At 45.5% G+C, this 22,586-nt stretch overlaps 6 protein-coding genes across 6 annotated transcripts; 1 reads left to right on the top strand and 5 right to left on the bottom strand.

Moving 5' to 3' along the window:
* Positions 1-398: 398 nt before the first annotated feature.
* On the bottom strand, positions 399-1,336 carry LAJ45_09092 (uncharacterized protein; the record flags this gene model as incomplete). Its single annotated transcript, XM_046118637.1, has 6 exons — positions 399-431; positions 490-556; positions 613-631; positions 1,043-1,085; positions 1,163-1,164; positions 1,300-1,336. The coding sequence occupies 6 exons, from the start codon at positions 1,334-1,336 to the stop codon at positions 399-401; spliced, it is 201 nt and encodes a 66-aa protein (XP_045968022.1).
* Positions 1,337-4,477: 3,141 nt separating this feature from the next.
* On the bottom strand, positions 4,478-4,847 carry LAJ45_09091 (uncharacterized protein; the record flags this gene model as incomplete). The annotated part of the gene is made up of 3 exons (XM_046118636.1): positions 4,478-4,515; positions 4,586-4,686; positions 4,750-4,847. The coding sequence occupies 3 exons, from the start codon at positions 4,845-4,847 to the stop codon at positions 4,478-4,480; spliced, it is 237 nt and encodes a 78-aa protein (XP_045968021.1).
* A 3,388-nt stretch (positions 4,848-8,235) lies between these two features.
* Positions 8,236-9,715, top strand: LAJ45_09090 (uncharacterized protein; the record flags this gene model as incomplete). The annotated part of the gene is made up of 6 exons (XM_046118635.1): positions 8,236-8,486; positions 8,597-8,619; positions 8,705-8,885; positions 8,948-9,131; positions 9,215-9,255; positions 9,331-9,715. The coding sequence occupies 6 exons, from the start codon at positions 8,236-8,238 to the stop codon at positions 9,713-9,715; spliced, it is 1,065 nt and encodes a 354-aa protein (XP_045968020.1).
* A 5,509-nt stretch (positions 9,716-15,224) lies between these two features.
* On the bottom strand, positions 15,225-16,814 carry LAJ45_09089 (uncharacterized protein; the record flags this gene model as incomplete). Its single annotated transcript, XM_046118634.1, has 7 exons — positions 15,225-15,394; positions 15,455-15,803; positions 15,855-16,022; positions 16,079-16,145; positions 16,204-16,483; positions 16,548-16,633; positions 16,687-16,814. 7 exons carry the CDS (start codon positions 16,812-16,814, stop codon positions 15,225-15,227), a joined length of 1,248 nt encoding a protein of 415 aa, XP_045968019.1.
* Positions 16,815-18,863: 2,049 nt separating this feature from the next.
* LAJ45_09088 (uncharacterized protein) lies at positions 18,864-19,619 on the bottom strand (the record flags this gene model as incomplete). Its single annotated transcript, XM_046118633.1, has 6 exons — positions 18,864-18,916; positions 18,971-19,034; positions 19,096-19,173; positions 19,364-19,380; positions 19,450-19,508; positions 19,561-19,619. 6 exons carry the CDS (start codon positions 19,617-19,619, stop codon positions 18,864-18,866), a joined length of 330 nt encoding a protein of 109 aa, XP_045968018.1.
* Positions 19,620-21,043: 1,424 nt separating this feature from the next.
* On the bottom strand, positions 21,044-21,880 carry LAJ45_09087 (uncharacterized protein; the record flags this gene model as incomplete). The annotated part of the gene is made up of 1 exon (XM_046118632.1): positions 21,044-21,880. The coding sequence occupies one exon, from the start codon at positions 21,878-21,880 to the stop codon at positions 21,044-21,046; it is 837 nt and encodes a 278-aa protein (XP_045968017.1).
* Positions 21,881-22,586: the final 706 nt, after the last annotated feature.

Genomic DNA, 22,586 nt, shown 5'->3' with positions numbered 1-22,586 from the left:
TGTCATTGATCGGAATCTATATGATGCCTACTAATTGGTAGTTATATCGGGGTTAGACCGTTATTTCCAACTACTTTAGTGTCAGGGTTAATTAATCTAACTGACTAATCATTTATTCAAGCACTGATATCAATGATTACTTGACGCGTACTTGACGTTACAACATCATGACATACGTCTATTCCAATTCTTGAAATGGGGTAGTAATCTGGCACTCAGAGGCAGATGAATTACATGGCATAATAAATAGTCTTCAAAGGTCTTTGTTGAAACTAGCGTCTTCGTAGCAGTGGTGCTTCCCTCGAGGTGGGAGACGGGGCGGAGGGCTCGCACTGTATGTTCCCTTCTACTCTTATTGTCTCTTCTCTTCCTTCTTCTTGTCACATAGAGAAGAAAAATCAAGCGTAACCGGTCGTCGAAGCCTCCCTACTCTTTCAACAGCCTTAGCTTATTTTTTCGCGGGAAACCGGTCAATGACGGAACTGGTACCGATTTAAGTGTTTTGAGGCCAGAGGTACGTTTATTCGTCCTTATGGATCGAAGGCCTAGGGGTGCACTGGAGGGTGGTGAGCGAGGGTGTTTACACGCGTGAAAAATACAGGTGGCCCATACTCCTGTTTTGCAGTCTTTTCTATCTGTTATTAGTACTGTGTCAAGACAACGAGTCCGGTTGTCTTGATGATACGTGTTTATTTATCATGTCTTTGTGCACTATATCTGTTCCTTCTGTTCTCATCAAAGTTATACAATTCGATTCTCTTCAGTCTCTTATAAAACTGTGACTTGGATAACACATACATAGGTGATCATGAGGACCAGTCTTCTATCTTAGCATGCTCACTTGTGGCGGGAAAACCGATCAAGAGTCATCGATTCCTCCATCTTTGATCTGGTTGGCGGAGCTACTACATACCTGAGAATTCTGGGAGGCCTTAAATACGTTTGTTTATCCTTATGATCGAGGCCTGGGCCTATGGGTGTTTGATTCCTGGTGCTGGAGGAAGTGAGTGAACGTGTTTATACGCGTGCAAATGCAGGTAACCTATGCCAGCTAAATCTTTCACCGTTTGGATATGGCAGAGGCTCTGTAATAACAGTGAATACATACTCGGGGCAGCAGGTAAAAAGAAGCTGAAAATGACTTTTGATAGTAACGACGTACCTCTGATTCGCGGCTGGAGAAAAGCTACGGCTTGAATTTTCGGGTTATAATTGCCTGCTCCGAGTAGATGGCACTGTCTATCGCGATAATGTGCTGGTGTTGTAATTGTAGTAGCGTTACTTGGGTGCACTACAGACGGGTTTTCCAACGTCTTAGCACCACTTTCTGTTCCATTGTCAGCAGCTTGGCAGTGCCCAGAATCGTGGAAAACAACGCCATAGGGCTTTCACTCCCAGACTCAGCGCGGATATTTGCTTTAAATCTCAACCACTTTACTTGTGGCTGCTATGCGGCTCCGGATCTCTTCAACCTACTCTTCAAGCTCGCAACCTGTCCAGATAGGGAATGGTCAGGGTTGGCGTTAGGAATGTTTTACAGAAGACTGAGCTGTCTAGCTTTCGACTCACCTCTTCAGAACAAAGCTACCCCCCTCGGACCCCGACACCAAGCCCCGAGCAAGTTCGGATATCAAGAAACCCGTAATCCGGGCGCAGACCGTCCCTTATCTTGTTAGGAAGGAGTATTCCGGGACCATTCATATATACCAGGGCGTACTAGGTCGTGATGAAACATTTACTCGATGGAGCCATACTCTTTGGAGGATTTGTACGCATTTTCCTTGAGAAATAGTAGTGCTATGTGCATGTGAGCTTGTAACAATAAGATTACATCGGCTGTTACAGGCGGTTAAGATTCCGGGTGATATTTCATGATCGACCGCGTCTCTTTCATTTTTACTTTTTCCATACATGCTCCTAACACGTGCACGGCGAAGACCGAATATTAATCTCGCAGATGGATTCGGGGCTGGAAGAGGTTGCCGCGAGCAGAATACTTGCGCACGCACTGAAGTCCATGTATTTCCCCCCTCCCTCACTCTGACCTTCTTTCGACGTTATGATATTATGATCTTCTCTGCAGTCAGATTCGCCAATTGTCACGGGTAGTCATATTTCCTGCCACGCTTCATTCACCATCTCACTCAACAGAAAAAAAGGAAAAAAAAGGACGATAGTGATTACGACCGCACCTCCCAGTTTCGCCATAAGACAGCAACAATTGAGTGATATACGCAGTTCCGGCGGTCAGAGCAGTTTACATATGTCTTACTGTGGCTTATCCCTTAGTCTGGCAATGCTGACCCCCCTATAATAGAGGAATTAAATTTGTATGGGAGATCTATTATTTGATAAGAGAGACAACAGGATCTGTTAGTAAAGCCACACAAAAGTTTGCTTTTTTGGGGGGGGTCAGCATTTTTTGCCAGACGAAGGGATAAGCGAAGTTCTCTATGGTTGTTGTTGTCCATGATATGGCGTGGCGTGGCGGTTGGGCCTTGCAGGAACATTATGGGGAGATGTTATTGCATGCTTGGCTATATAGGACTTCCTTTAAGGTGCTAATCACTATCACAATACGAGATGGACGTAGGTCTACCGGGATTGCTAGCTGATTAAACTAAATCGCCATCTTTGCAGGAGAGCGATGCGTCTGATCAGATATTCTTGCTCAGATAGTAAGGTATCGAGCACGGGGGCTCACACTCTACTGTATGATGTGGTGGTTCCGGGTTTATGTTTCGTATATACTTTGAGTACGGGACCTCACCTACCCGCTGAAAGTCTCAAAGGGGTTCGAATGCCGCGCCGGAGGGCTGGGTCTTTTATTCGTAGCTTCCAGAACATTTGAATTTCAAGTATTTGTGCGGGGCTTGATATCAAAGCCGTAGATCTCTCCGTCCCTGGACTCTGATAGGGCCGTAAAAGTAGACATCTTACGTATGTACAAGGGGGGAGAAACTTGGAAACGAGATACATTCATGATATTAGACAGTTTGTGAGCTATTACCCGCAAATATTTGTATTTCCAAAACCCTCTCTCCCTCCCCTTCGCCCCCCCCCCCCCCTTCTCCAGGTAATGTAATCCAAATAAGCCACCTTCACACCCTCAGCAACAGCAACTCGCCTTGCCGTTCCCCATGGTTCCCCGCAGCCGCCGCTGCAGACTGAAAAGGCGAGATGCCCAATGTTCTGCATATGGCGTTTCTCCACCGCCCCCTTCATGAGATCGGCTCTTCTCGCTCCCTCTCCATCGAGCACCTTATCTGATCTAGAGTAGCAGTAATAGTTGCATAGCTGATCTCAAACACGGGCAAAGCGCACATGAAGCCGGTGGCGATGATTGAGCAGCGCAGCACCGTCGTGAGGATTTACCATTTACGTAAATACAAATATATGTATACGCTTTTTTCCTACATATCTTCTGCAGCTCGCGCCCCCCCCCCCCCCCTGTACCTGGTTCATGCATGCATAATTTATCTCCGATCTGAGAAGGTGGTTGAGCGAATGAGAGGAGCGATGCAGGTAAAACCGGGGGTACCGAGCGTTGGAGAATTATCCTACTCTACCCTATATCTAGTTGTAAGACAGGCATCTAGCTGTTGACCTGGTACGTATACCCTCGATGCATATGGATAGGTATGGGCTCTTCAGGGAATGTGGCGCCTGGAAGTTTACTTTCGTTGGTTCGGTTGGTTTATGTCGGAATTATCATGACGCAAAGTTGAGACCAATTGGCAGCAGTGGTGGCTATGTGGACGGAAGAGAAGGAGTATCTGAATCCGTGAGGTTGAGGTGAGGTGAGAAGCAAGAGGGTGAAGATAATTTTAGGGTTAGGCGAATTAATGGAGATGTTTGGGGCAACGGTAGGAACCCCAGGTTTCATTCCTTCATTGTATATAGATTGAGGTACGGTGTTCAGCCCTTGCACACCATAAAAGACCTAGTACCTACGTGTATGTACTCTAGCTGCAATAGCTCTCGTTAAGCATATACACATGTAAGTATAGGCTTATATCACAAGCCATTCATATGGAGGCTAGACAGATGCCCAGAAAGAGACTAATGAATAACCTTTTTATTATTCTAGCCATGAATTAAGCAGGCACTTTGCGAAGATGATAGTAGTAGCGATGTTATGTAGGTGCACTGGTTGATTGGATCATTTCCCGACATGCATCCCTGGGTCGTAGTCGTAGGCGTCGACACGCCATTCCCGTTTGGACCCTGACATGAACTAGGGGCAGTAGGACGCAATATCCATCTATTAGAGGAGGAGGAGGAGCTCCAGATCAGTCACGGGCTGCACTAGTGGTTGGTTATGAGACTGCTCATTCCTCTGGCTGGGGTGTTTCTGTACGTGAGGAGGAAAAAAAACCTTTTAGTTGGGGCTGGGCGGGTGTGGATCATACCTTTTGTAATGTTTGACCTGGTTTTGGTATTGGGATTGGTTCCATATGAGAGCGTGCTATTGACTCTACCAGTCAACATCGGCAGTTAGATGTATGTGGCTTACTGCATATGAATATTAGAGACGTGTTTTAGAACCACGGACCGCAGCCATTATGATAGGTATGTGAGTTACAATTATTCAACAGCCAAGCCACCACACCCCCCTCAAAGAATCTCTGCGCAGCGCATATCTTGGACCAGCTAGGAATTTGAGAAAGAGACGTCTCCACTCGACTTGCATGAGATGGTCATTAGCCGCGGTTAAAACCGTACTAGTAAGACTTGGAAGTAGAGTACTTGGGATTCGATTCTGTGCCATATACACAAACGTCGTACTCGCACGAGTAGCAAATAACGCTGCAAGACAGTACCAAAACGCTTATTCCAGTTGCCATTACGTTACTGAAACACGATTTAGGGTGGTACGGGTCTAGGCGTATGTTGTACTCTACGGAGAGTTTTGATAAGACTTATCAGTAGAGCAGAGCAGCTAGCTAGCTACATACATGATGGACAGGTGAGCGGTGGAGGGAAAAGCGCCTGTATTGGTTCAATTCAACACAAGTATTGAAGAGGACCGGGCTTTAGTGGTGGTGTGGTGTGGTGGTGGAGGAAGAAAGAGAGGTATTTGGCCGGTAGGCGGGCGTGTGCGTATGTGTAAGGAAAGCCAAGACTGGGTCGAAATGATTCGGGATGTTTGAAATTCGATCGACTCCTAGTCGCAGACACCCATCGAGGCTGGCTTCCGCTGTAAAAAAAAAATACAAGCCCTATTGCTTGTTTCTACAGCTAGCTAGCTAGCCGGCGGAGTCAAAGCCCTAAGATGACTTTCGGTTATTTCGCTGTCCTAGGCTATCGGCTTCCGCTATTCAGCCCGTGTACTTAGAAGGCATTTTATCATGCCCTAATTCTAGATCGTCAGATTTCTGAATGGGAGCAGCCGAAGATGATCATGTTCTAATTCTGCCCTGGAGAGTTTCAATTATGATACTGCATGTCTTGCAGTGCCATATCATTTCAGTGATGACGCGCAATGTAGCAGTAAATAGTTTAGGGTTTCATTCCTTTGCTTTATTTTTCTGACAGGCGGAGAGTTATATGACTTGGGGTCTGGGGGTTATCAAAGACCAAAACTCGACTCAATATATATAACAAATTGCGAGGAATGGCTTGCTCGAGAACTTACATATATACTTTGTATAGGGCTAAAGAAAGTAGGTCGAGGTGAAATTCGTGATTTATGGAGCTGTCTATATGTCAGGATACCGTCCCCCATTACTGAGATGTTTCGTAAATAGCACTTGGAGATAGCACCTATCACATTAGATTTATGACTGTGCCTGGATATGTTCGGACGGCTATGTGGTTAATTGCACATCATGTACGGTATTAACTACCTATCCTGTACCCAGTGATCTCACACGAGCTTGCCAAACGCCCCTGAGCGGGGATAATATGTAGCGCAGTAGCACAGACAAGAAATGATCAAGTAGCCTATCCAGAATCCAGAAATCTACAAAAGGGACCTATAATGCCCTCTTGATATACCTCTGACTCGGGCATCCCATCGAAGTTTCCGCGATGTATGTAGGAACTCCATGTCCCAGTTAGTCTCTTTTTCTGGACGTCGAAGCTTCTTCCGCTTCTTCTCTCGTTTTCATCACCGGGCGCCAACCCGGACCAGCCAATTCATTTCCCCCAATCTCAAACCGATTGCGGGGAAAAGAGGAGTAGCTAAAGAAGCAAAGAAAGGAAGAAGAAAAAAAAGGAAGTAGGATTGGGATAGGTCTGAGCGAGGCAAGATATCAGATCCCTCTCATCAAATATTCCCCCGGACAATCGGAGTTCCCTCCCCCTATAAAAAATCCAAGACATGAGAAAAAACCAACACGACCAGGTTACCTTTGTATCACCATGGGCGGCCAGCGATTCGGCTCCATAGCCCCTAAAGCTCAACGGCCGGCACGGCATCTAGTTTGGCTACGATCTGGGCGACGGAAAAAACAATAAGCGGTTTTCTAGCTAGTACTGGCTTGTCTGTAAAGCAGGATTTGCATGGTAGGCACTCTTTTTTATCTTTCGCTTTCGTCAACACAACTGAGATGGCTCGGTAAGTTTCGAAAACATCTCGAACCAGTGTGAGATACGTCGGCGTCCACGGACTAGGTTCAAGGGTAGTGTTAAATCCCAGGCATACTCGAGGGGGCGGGGACGAATTACGTGCAGTGCACACTTGGAATCGGTAATAACGATCTCTATTAGTACTTCATCCCTCCACACGGGGACCACACCTGCTCTATGGCTGGCTGGGAATTCTTTTGCTTGCTTGCACTTACCGGGATGATGGAAATGCACTTTGCATGTGCAGCATGATGATCGGATCAGCACGTGGATCCGGCCTCAGACCCCTGAGAATAGCAATTCAAGAAAGAAGAAATTCACCACCAATCTTTCCCCAGGTCCGAATGGCGACTCGGCACGCGAGCAAACACGAGTTTTCCCCCTTATAGCGCCATCGTCGACACGCTGAGGCGATTGGTGTGTGAGGAGTTTAGGGTTCCATATCGTCGTGATATGATGCTGGTTGTGCGGGCCGGAAGTTAATGTCACTTGTGGATGTTTTGGTGCAGATCATACAGTATATCCCTAAGGTTTCGTGAAGTTATCAAAGTGCAGGAGAGAGAGATATCTCACCACACTCCAAAGAAAAAAATAGTTATACGTTATAGGTACATAGCTTTTGTTTGCAAGATGTACTTCCAAGCCACCATGTAACAGTTACATACGCAGCCCAGCATCCAGATACCCGGAAGCAGGCTTCAGAAATCAAGCATTTTCTGTTCAACCAGACCCATTTCTTACACTGGACGCCGTTAATTTGTTAGGCAGGTGACAGATTGTCATGTCTCTCAAAATAGGGTAACTAGTTTGATTTACCCGTGGGTTAATCGGAGCCAGCTTTGTGTGCTTGCTGGAACAAATCTAACACCTGTCTGTCTTCATCCCAGAAAACTAGTTTAGGATCTGGTTCAGGTATGTAGGTATTTGGCCCATCTCAGTTCCTACTCGTGTATTTTGGGTGAAGGTACGGGCACTAGGGAACCGACGTCGATCTCTCGGGTTACTGGTATGATACCTAGCTATTGAATAAAGTACCTGCGTCCCTTTTCAGGGCCATATGCGATACATGCCATACAATTAAGGGTATCAAAACTCCCCCCCGACCCCGCAAAATGGCCGTAATGGGTACCTATCACCGGCAAGTAGCTTTCAGGGTTCATCTTTGGAGAGATGGATGATTAAAAAGCAAATACTATGGCTTAACCTTAGGCCCGCAGGGAGCCAAGCATTGTACATGCCATAAACACATACGTAGGACCTGCTAGTAAAACAATAATGTCCCACATCACCTGGAGTACCGACCTTGGGCGCCCGCCTGGCTGCACAAGATGTCTTGTTACTCTAGTCCTGTAAAAGACTCACAAAGATAGTTAACAAGGTCCACCGCTGTCGGTGCACATGTGAAACGGCCCGATTCCCTGGTCGGAACTCTCACCTCACAGGCAGTAGTACTCTATGAGAGTAGGCTCCCCATAGCTTGTCTTGTCCTCCTGTCCGTTCAATTCGGTTACCAATACTGAACAGGTAGCGCTCTGTAGATCCCTCTCCAATTCTGCTCTCTATATCTATCTTCCCATGGCCCCGCCTCTATCTCCACCTAAATACTCCCCTTCCCCCATGTCAGATCCGAACTAGCACATCACCACTAATACCACTGAAAAAATGATTACACTCATTCCTGATCGCTATGTTCTTCAGGAGGTTACCAGGACTGACATGAATATAGCGTCGATATGCTGGGGCTTCACATTAGGTTTTGGATTCTTGACGACCTGGGAAGCGATACGGCAGACCAATAGGGCACGAGACCCCCTTAGATCGACATATATATGGATGATTTGGATGGAGATTATTGTTTGTTTGATATTTTCGATTATTTGCTGGATCCACCTAGATGCGAGTATTCCTCCAAGGTTCGTTACTTATTTTTTCTTTCTGTTCCTCGCTTGAAGAAGAATCTTTTTCCGTGTCCTTCTTTTTCGCTTTTGCTTTCGCCCAATCATTTGCTAACAGGCTACTGCAGCTTTGCCTTCTACTTCTGCATATGTGAGTTGTACTCGTTGTCTACTGCAGATTTCTCAACGAGATCAGCCAACCAATCGCAATACTAACCAACCAATCCCAACCACAGTGACATTGTGGGCACTCCAAGTCCAATTCCTCCTCCAAATCATCATCAATCGTATTATTGTCATTCTTGCCGACCATGAAAGAGCATTTTACATGAAATGGGGAGTCGCCGCACTGATCACCGCCGTCAACATCTCAGTATACTGCATCTGGGTCCCGGCTCGTTTGCAGATATCGGACAGGTAAGGACTCATTCGAAACTCATAATAGCGTTGAGTTTTTCGGGAGACTAATCGGCGATTAGATTTGTTCATATCAACGAGGTATGGGATCGATGTGAGAAGGTGATATATCTTGTGGTAGATGCCATCTTGAATTGGTATTTTGTGAGGGTCGTCAGGCAGAGATTGGTGAAGCAAGGAAGCGCGAAATATAATCGGTTGGTGGTGTTTAATATCAGGATTATCTTTTTGTCGTTGTTGATGGACGTAAGTTTGAATAATGCTGTGTTTGGGGGGCGGACTGGTTACCCCGGACGTTAGGACTTGACTGACACGCGGCCTCGTAATAGTGTTTGATCATTGGGACTATGAGTCTTAAAAACAGTTTTGTGTTTGTCTCCCTAGCCCTCCTCCATTGAAATAAGAATATTGGTTGTTTCTTAAGATCTTACTAACAGTAATCTAGTTATATGCAATTTCACCCCCTCGCCTACACTGTTAAGCTCATGATTGAGATGTCCATGGCCAACTTAATCCGCAAGATAGCCAGCGAGAAGAACGACATGCGCATTGGCACATACGAACTCAGTCATAGTACCAACCGCAACCACATCTCTGGTGGAGGTCCGCCAGCTGGCGCTATGATGTCGAACGGCGGGGTAGTAGTGCATAAGGAGGTGATAGTGGAAAGCCGAGCGGTGGAGGATATGGACCAAAGTAGTGAGATCTCGGGGAAGGATCAGCAGGATGATGATTCACCTCTACGGAACGAGAGTTGGACTAGAGTTGCTTATAACACTGATATTTCGACAAATGGCCACAATGGTCCGATTGGGCATGAAGCCTGTTAGAAATATCGTCCATCCCTATCAGGGTTTTTTGCTTTGTTTCTGGTGTTTTTGTTTCATGAGGTTATTTCATACTAAAATTTTAATAGAGCAACAGCCTTGCGTTTGCTTGCACTGTGTCCTGGTGGATATCATACATATATTTAGACGAAAATATGACTTTCTTTTGTATATATTAATTATTATGAGCACCCCGTCCTGGGTTGAGGACTATTTCCAGAAGCTTGATTTTAAGCGACCATTCTGCAACGCATAGGCCTGTAATAGGAATCCAGAGTATTGTACCTTAACTGCTTTATTTATGCTGTCTGAATTAATGATGTGAAATTGGCCCACTAGGACGTGCCTAAACCCTTGTCGTAAAGGGGTTGGCTAGCTTGGAAAGGCTCTAGTAAATAATTGTTGCAGAGCTAGTACAAAAAGCCATAGACTCCGGGTCCCTTGGCTTTTGAAACTGTACTAATTCTTGCTGTACCTCACTCGAAGATGATCTCGAGAGTACGTGCTTGACTCAGATGAGAAAATACTCATCTACTGGCGACCAGACTAGATTACGATGACGTAAGAAGGTAGCTCTTAATAGTACTCGTCCGTACGCGACCAGCCTCAACATTCTCATTGCGATAGGGGTTGAAGAACGAGTGATACCACATGAGTCCTGCGGAACAACCCTGCCTATCAGCTCTATCTCGTATTACAAGATTCAATGTGCGATATGCAAGGTCCAGTCCGATACTCCCCGACAAGGTATGTACATGGATTGTTTATTCATCACCTTTATGGAACCCCACCCGTAAGGGTTTTTCTTTCTGTGCAGTAAGTGTCTAAAAGATGCGCGCCTAGGCGACTACAAACATATCTAGCCGAGAATTGTATCATGAAGGAAAGACTTCTACTAGCTGATAAATAAGCAAGTGGCCAGCTCCAGAAGAGGCTCTCGTCACGTGTGCAGGGCAAAAGCCTAAATGCACCTTTCGGATGTTTGGAAGCCGGAAAAACATCCCGGGGGGAAGGGGGTGGTATTAACTGGGCATTTGTTGGGGAATCACTGAATACGTGATAGTAGACATATTCTCGCCTATGGTTCTTGAAGTGTTCTGACCCACGGGATGGTCTAGCTGATGTCATCTCAAACTAGATTCCAAAATTCAAGTATTTGGAATACTATATTCATGATAAAGGATCCTCTAGTGGGATCTTTCGGCAGTACATGGCTACTTTGTACCATGAAAACAAGATCTCATGCGTGATTTGCTGCAAGGGTAAGGAGCTTCGAGGTGGAAGTAGTAAGCATAATCCAATAAATGGTATTCCCTTGTTACCGTCTGGATTCCCGAAAGAAAGTTTGTATTGCATGCAACCATCTAGTTAATCCGCCCTATGGGTGGAGAAATGCAGTGTCCCTGTACCTGCATGGAGCTCGCCTCCCACTACTGATTTAGTATAATATGCGCAGGCTGGCTATGGTGCTTAATTTATGAAACCTGTGGCCGGCGTTCAGTCCCCTTGGCACAATCTTGTTCTGCACGCGGAAATGCGGAGGACGGAGGTACTATGTTGAAGGTATTGTATCCACAGTAACGGCGACTTGGTAACTATGAATTGTAGAGGCTGAGTCAATTATGAAGGATCGACAGATTTGAGAGATCCCTAACTACTATCGCGGCGTAATTACGGGTAAATTCTTACGAAAGCCCACTCGGCCAATTCGTTTTATAATTTAGCTGAAGTAACTTTCCTGTCTCCGGGCTAGTAGTTGGGCGGGCTTCGAATCGTCATTATAACTTATAGGGCGGGAGAGGGGAGAGAGGACATACATAATATCTACTCTGTGTGTATATATATCTAGCTGTTGACCAGTGCTTCCTAAACATCGGCTACGTATAAGGAAGGGAGCGAATGATCCTGGTAAATCAGTCGCTGTCATGTTAAAGTATCTGAGATTCTCCCCCTCCCTTATTTTATAAATTGGAGCCGTGACATGATCATGAGTTACTCACCCTATTAAACAGATGACGATCAGTATAGTACATCCACATAGAAGCACAACAATCATTTCTAGATGAACATTTCCCTATCGTCTTTGTTGAGCTATGGAAAGAGGTCCAGGGTTGTGTCTTCGCATATTTGAATAATCCCTCCGACCTCCGACTCGTTGTGAGATGATTCTGATCGAGGGAGTATGCTTTGAGAAGACGTTATATCTAAAGAGCGAGGGGCTTGAGTAGATTAGAGGTCGGTGATGAATGAGTAAATGTGGTTGACAAGGCTTGAAGGTGAACTGGGTTTTATGAGGTTCTGAAGAGTTTATTTCCTTTGATAGGCTTACGCTATAATGGAGCTAGGGCTTTTGATGGCCCAGAGATACGTGTACTCCCCTAGTCCCACCAAAGTAAGCTCATCACCATCGAGCCTCCTTCCAGATTCATTCATAGGATTTTACTTCAAAGTAGCCACAGATTTCAAATGAAAGAACTCTTAATTTCAAAGGGAGTACAAACGAAACTAGATACGTCCATACCTACTCCGCATCCGTTTCATGAGTGCCATTGAGGATCGAATGGGATAGAGGGATTGGCGTTAGCTGGTTGTAGACGCTTTATGTCTGATAATCTGATTGAGGCTGACTAGATGTACTTAGATATACCCTATTGGACGCCTTCTTGTAAGTGACAGAATACGTTCTATTGCCTCGTGTGAATATAGCTGATATGTAGTCCGTTCACACTTAGTGTAATTATAATTAGTTCACGCAGCAGGTGCTCACCGATCGTCGGGCATTAAGTTCTGTTTAAGCTTAATACAGGTATTAACGCTGTCATTCTTTCCCTTCGCTCAGATACATAAGTACTTATGTAAATACATGCACCCTCTCATCACTGAATTGATGATTGATGATTGATGACTCACCAGTTGTTCGCAGCCCGGAGACTACAGGTATATGTATGTCAAGTTCTCTTATCATTTAATTGATAGGCCATAGATTTATAAGAAGCGGAAAATATGCATTAATTCTTTTGTTGTAGAAGAAGCCTTACATTATAGAACAAATATTTGAAATTTCACTGATCTAGATACAGTGCCCCCCCCCCCCCCCCCGGGGGCCCGGGGGGGGGGGTGGGTGGTGGGTGGTGTAATTCTTGCCATGAGTGATGCGCCGCGCACTGTCTGGCCGGAAGTACCGAATTACATGTAACCCCGGTACACCCGCACCGTAATCAGGCAACATGCTGGTGGGTTCAGATTCTGCTGGAATTTCACCAATATTTCCTGACTTGGCCTAGAAAGGGTAAGTATATTGGATTCCATAAGCTCGGTAACTTTTGGGGTCTAGCTATGGTAAATAACGTAGGCTTCTTGTCCATACTCGCTTGACAGGTACGTGGTGTTATGAAATTTCAAATACTCAGGCAATGCACTGTGATAAAATGTCAAGTCTTGCAATTTGAGTAAGTTTTCAAAGTCACTCGGCCCACACACTCTCCTACCCCTATAATGGATCATAAATAATGTACTCACCATGGGAGTACCACTGATTAAGCAGCCCACGATGAAAAAAGCGATTCAATTGATAAAATGAATCATTAAGACTTGCTCACTAAGATGTTTGAATAATCGGGAGTCTCACGATTGATTGATTGACAACCCACTCGTGTATGCAACCCAAAGGCTATGACACTCGCTAGTCTCCGCCCCAGCATAAATCAATACAAACTTTTTTCTCCCTGGAACGCTCTTCACGCACTGCTATCTCGACAAAAAGGAAAATAAACAAAATAAAATAAAACAATCGGGAGTCTCACAAAGAAAATTCATGATTTACTAATTACCTCGCAAGGTCACCCCAATGAATGTCTTGCGGTTATTTCTGAGCTTCTATATATATAGAGACCAAGCTAATGGGGATATTACATTGCCCTCTCGGGGCCGATCCTTCCCGAGTTTCATATAGTCTTTTTAGTACTTTCTTCTACGATCGAGTGATATCTCATGAACGAATATACCTAAACATCTACTCTACCCCTCCCTACGTAGGCGCACGTGGTTCTTTCGCAACCACCATGATTTTTACTGTTATTGTGTTATTAAAGTCATCTGGATATTACAACTAAATTTTTAAATTTGACGTTCTCTAGTAGCCGTGGAAATACATAAATTTTGACGTTTCCCATACAAAAAGTTGCGAGATACACATTATTTGATGCAATAACCGCATTACTTTGTGTTAAAGGCATTCCTGTCCCATTACCGACACTTTACCGACACCTTTACTGATGTATTCACCTGTTAAAGGCAATAAGATACGACTTTACTGACGACATTCCCCGTTAACGGCATATTAAAGGCATGTTAAAGGCATGTTAAAGGCAATAAAATACGACTTTACTGACCGTTTCCGGCGTTTCACGTTTTCCGCCGGAAAATCAATGAAGCGCCCCCTCTAGATCTCGAGATAGTTGGGTACTCAAACAAAATATTTCGGTGAGGTCATCAAATGGTATCTGGCATCAATGGGCTTGTAACAGTTGGGGAATACAATTTCATTTTGGTGGATCCATTATTTGGCATATACATGTAGGCATTTCTTGCTTGATGCTCCTGGTATAATAGTAGGATGCTCTGTGATGATTCGATTCATTGGCGATGGCCTTGATTAATCATGTGAAGCATCACCGGTGGCCAAACTTATCACCCCATGTGTATACGCTCAAAATATGACAGAAGCGTGACAGGTAAAGGCATCAGTAAAATCGTCTGTAAAGTCGTCTGTAAAGTCGTCTACAAAGTCGTCTGATTTCCCTTAAAACGACTTTCCCTCTACCAAAATATTGACATTACCCACGTAAATCTAAGCTCGAAAAACGGCTTTACCGACGACTTTACTGTATATTATTTAATATTTTCAGGTACACATTTCCACGGCTCTTAGAGGTTGCGTTTTTCCACAACCACGAGGAGAGAGTACAAAAGATTTGATTTTTGTGATTTCTTATTCCTCTATTATCTTAAGCTTCAATATGAGCTCAATTGAAGTGGTTTCAAAATTTAGTTGTTCTAGCCAATTTGTGTACGAGCGTCCGGATAATTTTAATAACCAACAATCCTAAACATATTTTTTCCTTATTTTTAATTAAGGCCTAACTACATTTGTATTATGTGACATGTCAAAACAATGGTGAGTTTTTTTGAGTTGTAGGCTTGGAACAGTGTGGAGCTGAGCTTTTGGAGTTTTCCTTTAATTTGAAATACTTTGATGCTGTCTGCTAAATAAAAGTGAAGTATGTGCTTGATGAGACAAAATTAAAGCCGTGCCACGTAAGAAATCCCTTATTAAACGAAAGTATTACTATGCATCCCTATCATGCCTTATATGCGAAGAACCCTCATATCATCCTGCCCCTTCCCCAGTTTCCTCCTACTCATGTTTTCAGCTATCATACACATTTCATCCATTCCCATGACCAATATTCATACAAACCGGTCCGATTCCCTCCCCACTTGAATAATCTCCTTAAATCGATCCACGAAAGATCCTGCCACTGACAACTCCAAAGATCATTGCAATAGCGACAATAGCCCACGAGAAAATGACAACCAAATCCAGCACCTCCGCACCCACAGCCAGAATCTTAGGGTATCCCAGAAGTCTTGCAAGATGTGTACTTGCCAGCGCGAACCCGACTACAACACTTATCAGCACCCTGCCGTAATAACTAAGACCACATCGGGATAGGAACTCACCATTCGGGAAGATTAGTGCAAACATCTGTAACTGCTGAACGCCAATATCCATCTCTCCCAAAGCCACGATATTGCCCAACACGGAGACACAAAAGAACCAAGCAGCCAGTCCCCAGAACATCAATGCCATCACCATACCGATATAGTACAGTGCTACGCCGCCAACAACTTCAAAGGTTCCACCCGGGGCAGAAGGGTCTGCTGGGAAGTGCCTGAGTGATTGCTCGGCCATGAGGGCGAAAGATAATGCTGTGAAGGCGGGAGGTCCGACAGAGACGAACATTGACGGGCGTCTTGCGATGGATGGGAGGGCATTGCGGTAGAGGCTATCGACAAATCCAGCGAGATACTAGAGACACGATTAGCTCATTAATGAATAGCATAGACCCGAGAAACGTACGACAAGGCCAAGGAGTGCGCCCATTCCCTGAACCGCGGTTGCAGTGTAGAGGATTGGCATCGCGAGATGGTGCCCCTTGATAGGATCGATGTGAGACACGACTGTTGAGGCCGCATATCCGACAAGAGTAAGGGGGAGAATCTGTTGAATTGCCATTGGGGAGTAATCCTGAAGATGCCATGTTAGTGAAATATCGTTGATTTGCAGGAAGAATTGGAGCATACTGCTGCAGGAGTCGCGTCGACGCCATCAACCCGAACTACAGCTGCAGCTGCCCTCGTTCGCGAAAACCTGTTTGTTCCATCAATGACCGTGGTAACGAGTGATATCGGGTGAGTAAAATGCTCACTGCAATAAGGGGGTGGCAACGCCAAATAACACAGCGACCCCAACAAAAATCCAGTAAAACGCCCTCAACGCCATTCCATGCGTGGTATGCATTTTCTCGCTGTAGGTAGCCCCATCGATGATCAGAATTCCCAAGGCTGCGGCAAACGTTGAAACAAACAGGCCTTCCGAGTGATGCGTTATGCTTGCTGGTAGAACACGGGGATTTAGTGCGAATCGGGTTAGGTGGATTAGTAGTAATAGTAGGAACCCAATCAGGGATGCCATATAAACGATGCCACCTATTTTGTTAAGATTAGTAGTGCTTTCATAACCCAAATGAGGGTAGCATTATTGATCTCGTACCAACAATCCAAAGCGGTTTGACCGCATAGGGTAGATTGAAAATTATTAACGCCACACCACCAGAGGACATGATTGTTGTGTACCATCTATCAACATCGTGATCAGCAAATTGTGAATCTCTTTCGAATGCCATACTCACGCCCATGTCATTTTGTTCTCCAAAATATCTCTCCACCCATGTGGCCCTTCATCCCGCCCGCGATTGTTACTCGGTAAAAGAGGCGAGTCCTCCCTCTGGTTTCCATTGATGTGGCGTGGTAGAGACATGATGGCGTTCGTAGAAAATATGAATTATTAGGATTTTCTAGAAAGTGCTAAAGGTAGGAGGAATCCGAATCTAAGAGAGAACTCGAACTTGTCCACGGATACTTTGGAGTTTTATTCCTCCATCCTCTCGAGCTGGGTGGTGGGTGACGACACACAATTCCTCGCCCGAGGGCCTCCGTCTTGATTTCGTCATGGTGATATCTACGTTTTTGGATGGCCGGTTGGGCGGGGGTTTTGGTTTCCGCGGGTAGCCGGCTTAGCTGGTTAGGATGCCGGTGTTGGGTCGAATAATGGTATTGTGGGTGTACAATTGGCTGTTTGAGGAAAAGCGACGAGTAATCATTGGTTTATTACATAATATTAAGGTAATAATTCGTCAAGTTTGGGCTCGTAGGATTCGCGCTGGAGTGCTTGGCCCAGGATGCCGATAACACGGCTACGTGTATATCTAATCATAGATAAGAAAGCCTTCACACCTTGTTATCCCGGCCGTGCCAAGGACAGCATGCACACGGAACAACCAGACGCGATTGCAAACCAAAATCACCAAGTACCATATTGGCATCACCTTCAACTACGAGCTGTGAAGTGGTGACCCAACTGAGGTCACGGCTAGCAGATTAACCATAATATTTGACACCTGCGGGGAAGTTGTGGCGTTAACGCCCGAAACAGGGGGACGCGTCTAGCGCTTCAAACTTCTAAAGATATCTCTTTCTTTTCCTTCGCAACAACAACGTTACTGTAACGGTTATCGCAATCTCAATCCCATGTACGATGTTGGTACATACGCGCGAGCGATAGGAGTTCGAATCACGACGGCCCTTAATCTAATGCATAAAGAAGGGATGATCGCGCGCAGAGAGTAAATTTCACCTAAAATAGGTCTTTAGGCATAGTTGCAAAAAGTTAATATAATTTTCATGCATTGTAGGCACGCAGATTGACAGATGTGATATCTGATATGGGTTTAGGGGATGCTGCACTGGGGGGACAACCGGCTCTTTTGACTTGACCCCTGCTCTGGAAGATTCAGAGTAATATGGAATTCCTAAACCATAATCACCGTTTCTGGATCAAGCAAAAAAAGTTCAACAAAACCTGACTTTGCTACTATTACCCTTTAATTCCCAAAGCGGCATCACGCGGCTCGTATAAATCGGTACCTCAATATATAAAACCCCCACATACCCATGGCAATCCCCCGCATCGCACGCGCTCACAGACCAAAATTATGCAGTAGCGGCGTCTCTCCAAAAACAATAATCAAGAGGTTGGCCAAAGAGGGGTAATTTAGTGTTATTTTCTTAAGAACAATATATATGATCCTAGGAACTCTAACAATATGAGTGTCATGATCAATCATAGGACAGCATCTTGCATGATAGCGGCGTCTCAGGCATCCCAGCGCGATTAGAGATATCGTAGAATGTGACCATCTTACTTAGTGACAAGTGAGACTCTTTGATCCGTCACGAGCTCAATAACGAGTTCTTACATCCATCGAAACCGGGAGAAAATTTGCCTTGGGGGACAAGGGTTTGGTCTTATCGTGTAGAAAGCTGATAGTAGGTAAATATGTAGCGGCTGTGCTAAGGCCACCGTTGATATATCTCAGCTCAACTCTGGTAAACAATTGCCTAACAGTTATGTATGTGAATCATTTACCCCACTCCCTACCTCATGACAGACATCGAAGACTCCAATCAGCTCAAGAACTTAACCATAAAAATGGTTTTAATCCACCTAGAACCTGTCCCATCTCCATATCCGTAGTACTGCGGATACACACTCCCCAAACCGTATCGGCCCGCCATGCCATGTCGTCCATCTCCTCCCCGGTACATATTCACCCCGCGCATCCCGTCCATCCCGCAGCACACATATGCACAACCTCCTCACTTCGATGGAAAACAACTCATGTCCCGGATATCCAGCCAATCAGCCTATTGTACAATAAACACCCATCGCAGGCGCATCGCAGGAATAACCGAAGCCCGTGCAGGATGCAGCACTTGTAATCATGATCATCGTGGGCCAACTCTCGCTCTAGATTCTCTCGAGGCGGGGCTGGCATGGTGGGGCTGGTATGGATCGAAGGGCTGGTGCAATAGTTATTCCTCAGAATGTGAGATAAGAGGGTTTGCAGAGTCTACCGGGTCTGGCTTGAGATTCTGGCGACTGAATAAAGTCCGTGCCATTGGCGAATGAGTGTTTAACCTGGTCCATGATCAGTAACGAGTAAATTGTAGAGGGTCTAATCGGATCAGCATAAACAAACCAATACTCGCTGTAGGAAAACAAAGATGATACGTGGCAATGGACAGAGTTGTTCCTTGAACACTCTTCTAGCTACTACCTGGCCTTAATGCTATCAGTGTAGTAAATAGTAAAAGCGCTGCAACCCTAAACCCCTTCACCTTCACATAAGATCGTTAATCCTGGCTCTGTGACTTCCTATGTCTCCAGTCTAACACTCAATTAATTATGATCTCCGTATGATCCGTGATATGCTTTCCAGATTGGTATCTCTACAACTCGAAGTTTACCGCCGTGAAATGTTCATCTGCCGAATAGTATTCTTAGCCCGGTCCCGAAGCACGGCTTTTTGTAAGAGCGGATCAACGTGAGATACCGAGCAAAACAGCAGATGAAATGAGACTCTCCTCGTTCTTTGGGGTAGAGAAATGATGGCTTGTAATATAGTTATCTCTCAATTATTTCCCCAAGCGCATCATTAATTAACCGGCGATCATGCTGGAACCCCGGTGGACGTTTTGGAGAGCAGTGAAAATTCCATGCCATCGTTGAATTATTCTCATTTACATCTTTCGTAATTCTGTTGGCTCTTCATGAGATGCACTGTTCAATCGATCTATCCATCTGCCTCGGAGTCAACATCGCAAAACGGAAATGATCAATCACGGAAAAAACCCACCCCAGCCTCCTTCCTTCTACCCTCCCGCCTTCACTTCCATCTTAATGTTCAATCCACCCTCAATAATCTCCATTATACCCCCAAATGTAAAAATACACCACTCACACGTTAACCCGGTATCTCCTGTTTCAAGCAAAGAGATCTAATCCCTCGGCCTCGATCGGCTCCTGGAGATCATCCAGCCAGCTAGCTGCGCTGCCTCGGGATCCTCAGGCGATTAAATTATATTGTATCAGTATATTGTAGCCGTTTTATTCCCCGGCCCGTTGGACGAATTGATTGATCTGCATCTCGCTGGCGGTAATGTGATTCGCAATCGGCAGCTCTGATTGAAGGGAGATTACCTAGATTAGAGGATCTGGTTCAAGACTTTTGATCCCGCCTGTACTGCAAATCGAACCCTATCACCGTTAAAATCACACTATCATTAGTTACCGCGCACACTGCAACCTCCCGCCGGGCCAGTTGCAACTGTCAATCAGACTTCAGCGTGGACCGTTCCTGCCTCCGTCCCCTATTCCTAGCCTATTTTTACTCGTCGCTGAAACTCGAGATATAATTAGCCGCCCCCCTGCAGGCCGATGCACTCACTCAACTCAGTGCACTACTGGAAGCGCCCGACCTCCATCCCTTGCTGCATATTAGTTAGTGTCCATAGTAAGATTTTCAGAAGTCACATGTGCACAGAATGATAGCGGAAAAGGCCATTTTGTTCATGGATTAAAAAACTCATTTCTTTTTTTTCAGATTGGTTTTTTGTCTCTCGTTACAAATCCCCTTCATATCCCCAAAACCCCCTCGTAAAGATCCATAAAGAAAAAAAAGGTTACCGGTCACTAGTGTTCGCGACGCACTAATGAACCGATAGAAGAAAAAGCTAGCTAGCCAAAAAAAAAAAAAAAGAGAATAGGATGAAGAAGAAAGAGGAAAAAGAGAAACAAGATTTTTCGGACCACAAAAGAAAATCGTAAAAAAAATCGCCTCTGTCGCCGCCGCCGTGGCCGGAAAAATTGACACAATCACACTGAGAGAGAAGATGGAGGAGGACGCAGGACCGCTGACATGATGCCCTATCGTAGCCAACAGTCCCACCATTAAGTTAATAAAAAAACATCCAGAATCGCCAGTATCCCAAAAAAAAAACAAATAAAACCCCGCTATGCTAATCATATCAAATGACTTTTGTCGCTACCGTAAAGAGAGTCATTACTAATAAATAGTAGTAATAGTAGTGGTGGTGCCTTAATAAAAGCGATTAAGTAAGGAATGGAACGGATGGACCACTAGGGCTCTACATCCTCAATCTCTGCTCGAGTTCGTATGCCAATTGTCCGCCATGACCTCCCTTTGAGGGGTGGTAGCTCGCGCGCTTTGAGACGCGGATCTGCCTGCGCTCGTACTCTTCTTCATCCTCGGACGAGCAGTATTCAGAGCACGAGGAGTCATCCTCAAAGTACGAGTGGCCGTGGCTTTCGGTGAATGGGCAGTCGCAATCGTCAATGGGGGTGATTGGTGAATCCTCGTCGGAGAAGACGGTCGAGTTTGAGCGAGATGAGTATGCAGATGAGATTGGAGAGTCTCCGCATGTGGTGGCGGCGCTGGTCATGACACTTACTGGGCGGATATTGGTGTCGAGGGTAAGCTTGTGCATAGCGAGGGGGTTTCGGGGTACTGGCTGGATGATGTGGGACGCTGGGCGATATCTTGGTGGGGACTGTTGCCTGCGGCGCTCAGACTGGGCGGGTGAAGAGCCGCGGGAAGATATCGAAGAGCTTGGGGAGGGAAAGCGGGATGAGCTGCGGGAGGAGGAGGTCGAAGAGGTCGGGCTGGCTTCACGAGGTGACGCGACGCCGGTCTCGAGAATATTGAGAGTGATGCCGCGAGTAGGCTCCTTGCAGGTGGGTTGGTTGGGGTCGTGGGACTCGAAGTATCCATCGAGGACATAGTAGTACCAAAACCTGGAGGGGGTAGCAGGGAATTTTAGGGTGATCTTCCAGAAACCGGGGCCAGCGGCGGTATCCTGGGCCATGGACATCTTCTTCTCGTACTTATCCCATGAGCCAAGCAAGTGGCAAGTCTCAATATGGGCTGGAGTGCGGAGCTTGAAGGTGGTTGATTGGAAAGACATGGCTGAGTAATTGATTATATATGGTTATTTGGGTAGGTAGTTGTAAATAGGGTAATAGGGCAAATTGGGGTAAGTTGGGCAAAAAAAAAATTATTAATTAAAGAAGAGAATGATGACTATCAAAGTCGAAAAATTTATTATATAAAAAAAGTAATGTAAGGGGGAGACTCGACTATCAAAGTACGAGATCTTGGTGTAGCGGGTGGGGAGGGGGGAGGAGGATGGTGATGAGGATGGAAGATAGAGATTTGACTTGAGGGGGGATGTGGATGGTATTTATCACCATCTAGTGGATTTGTATGTGTGAGTGGCCAATGTGTGAAAATGCGAATATCCGTAGGGTGTGTCTGCGTACCTGTCTTACCCAATCCCAGCTACAAGTGGTGTGTGTGGACCGTGAGGAACAGCAGCTATGCAGCTATGCAGCTATGCAGCTATGCAGCTATGCAACACAAACACTGGATCTGTCAGTCAATCACATCACAAAAAGACAAAAAGGATCAGCACCCCCAAAAATAAAAATAAAATGCCCTCAACCATACAAATGGCGGCTACATGGGGTGCCTGTCCAGTCGTTGGGAAACAACCAGGGCCGAATTTGATGTTGGTGGCCATTATTCATGTGGGACAGAACATGGTGTGCCCAGGTCTAGAGTATCGTTTGGAACGCATGAGCCAGGGGCTGGACCATTCACGAGGCATGCAT

The sequence above is a fragment of the Morchella importuna genome (assembly GCF_003444635.1).
Source record: "Morchella importuna strain M04M26 chromosome Unknown Morimp01GS034, whole genome shotgun sequence".
In the NCBI taxonomy this organism is placed as follows: Eukaryota; Fungi; Ascomycota; class Pezizomycetes; order Pezizales; family Morchellaceae; genus Morchella; species Morchella importuna.
This window is presented reverse-complemented; position numbering and strand designations above follow the sequence as displayed.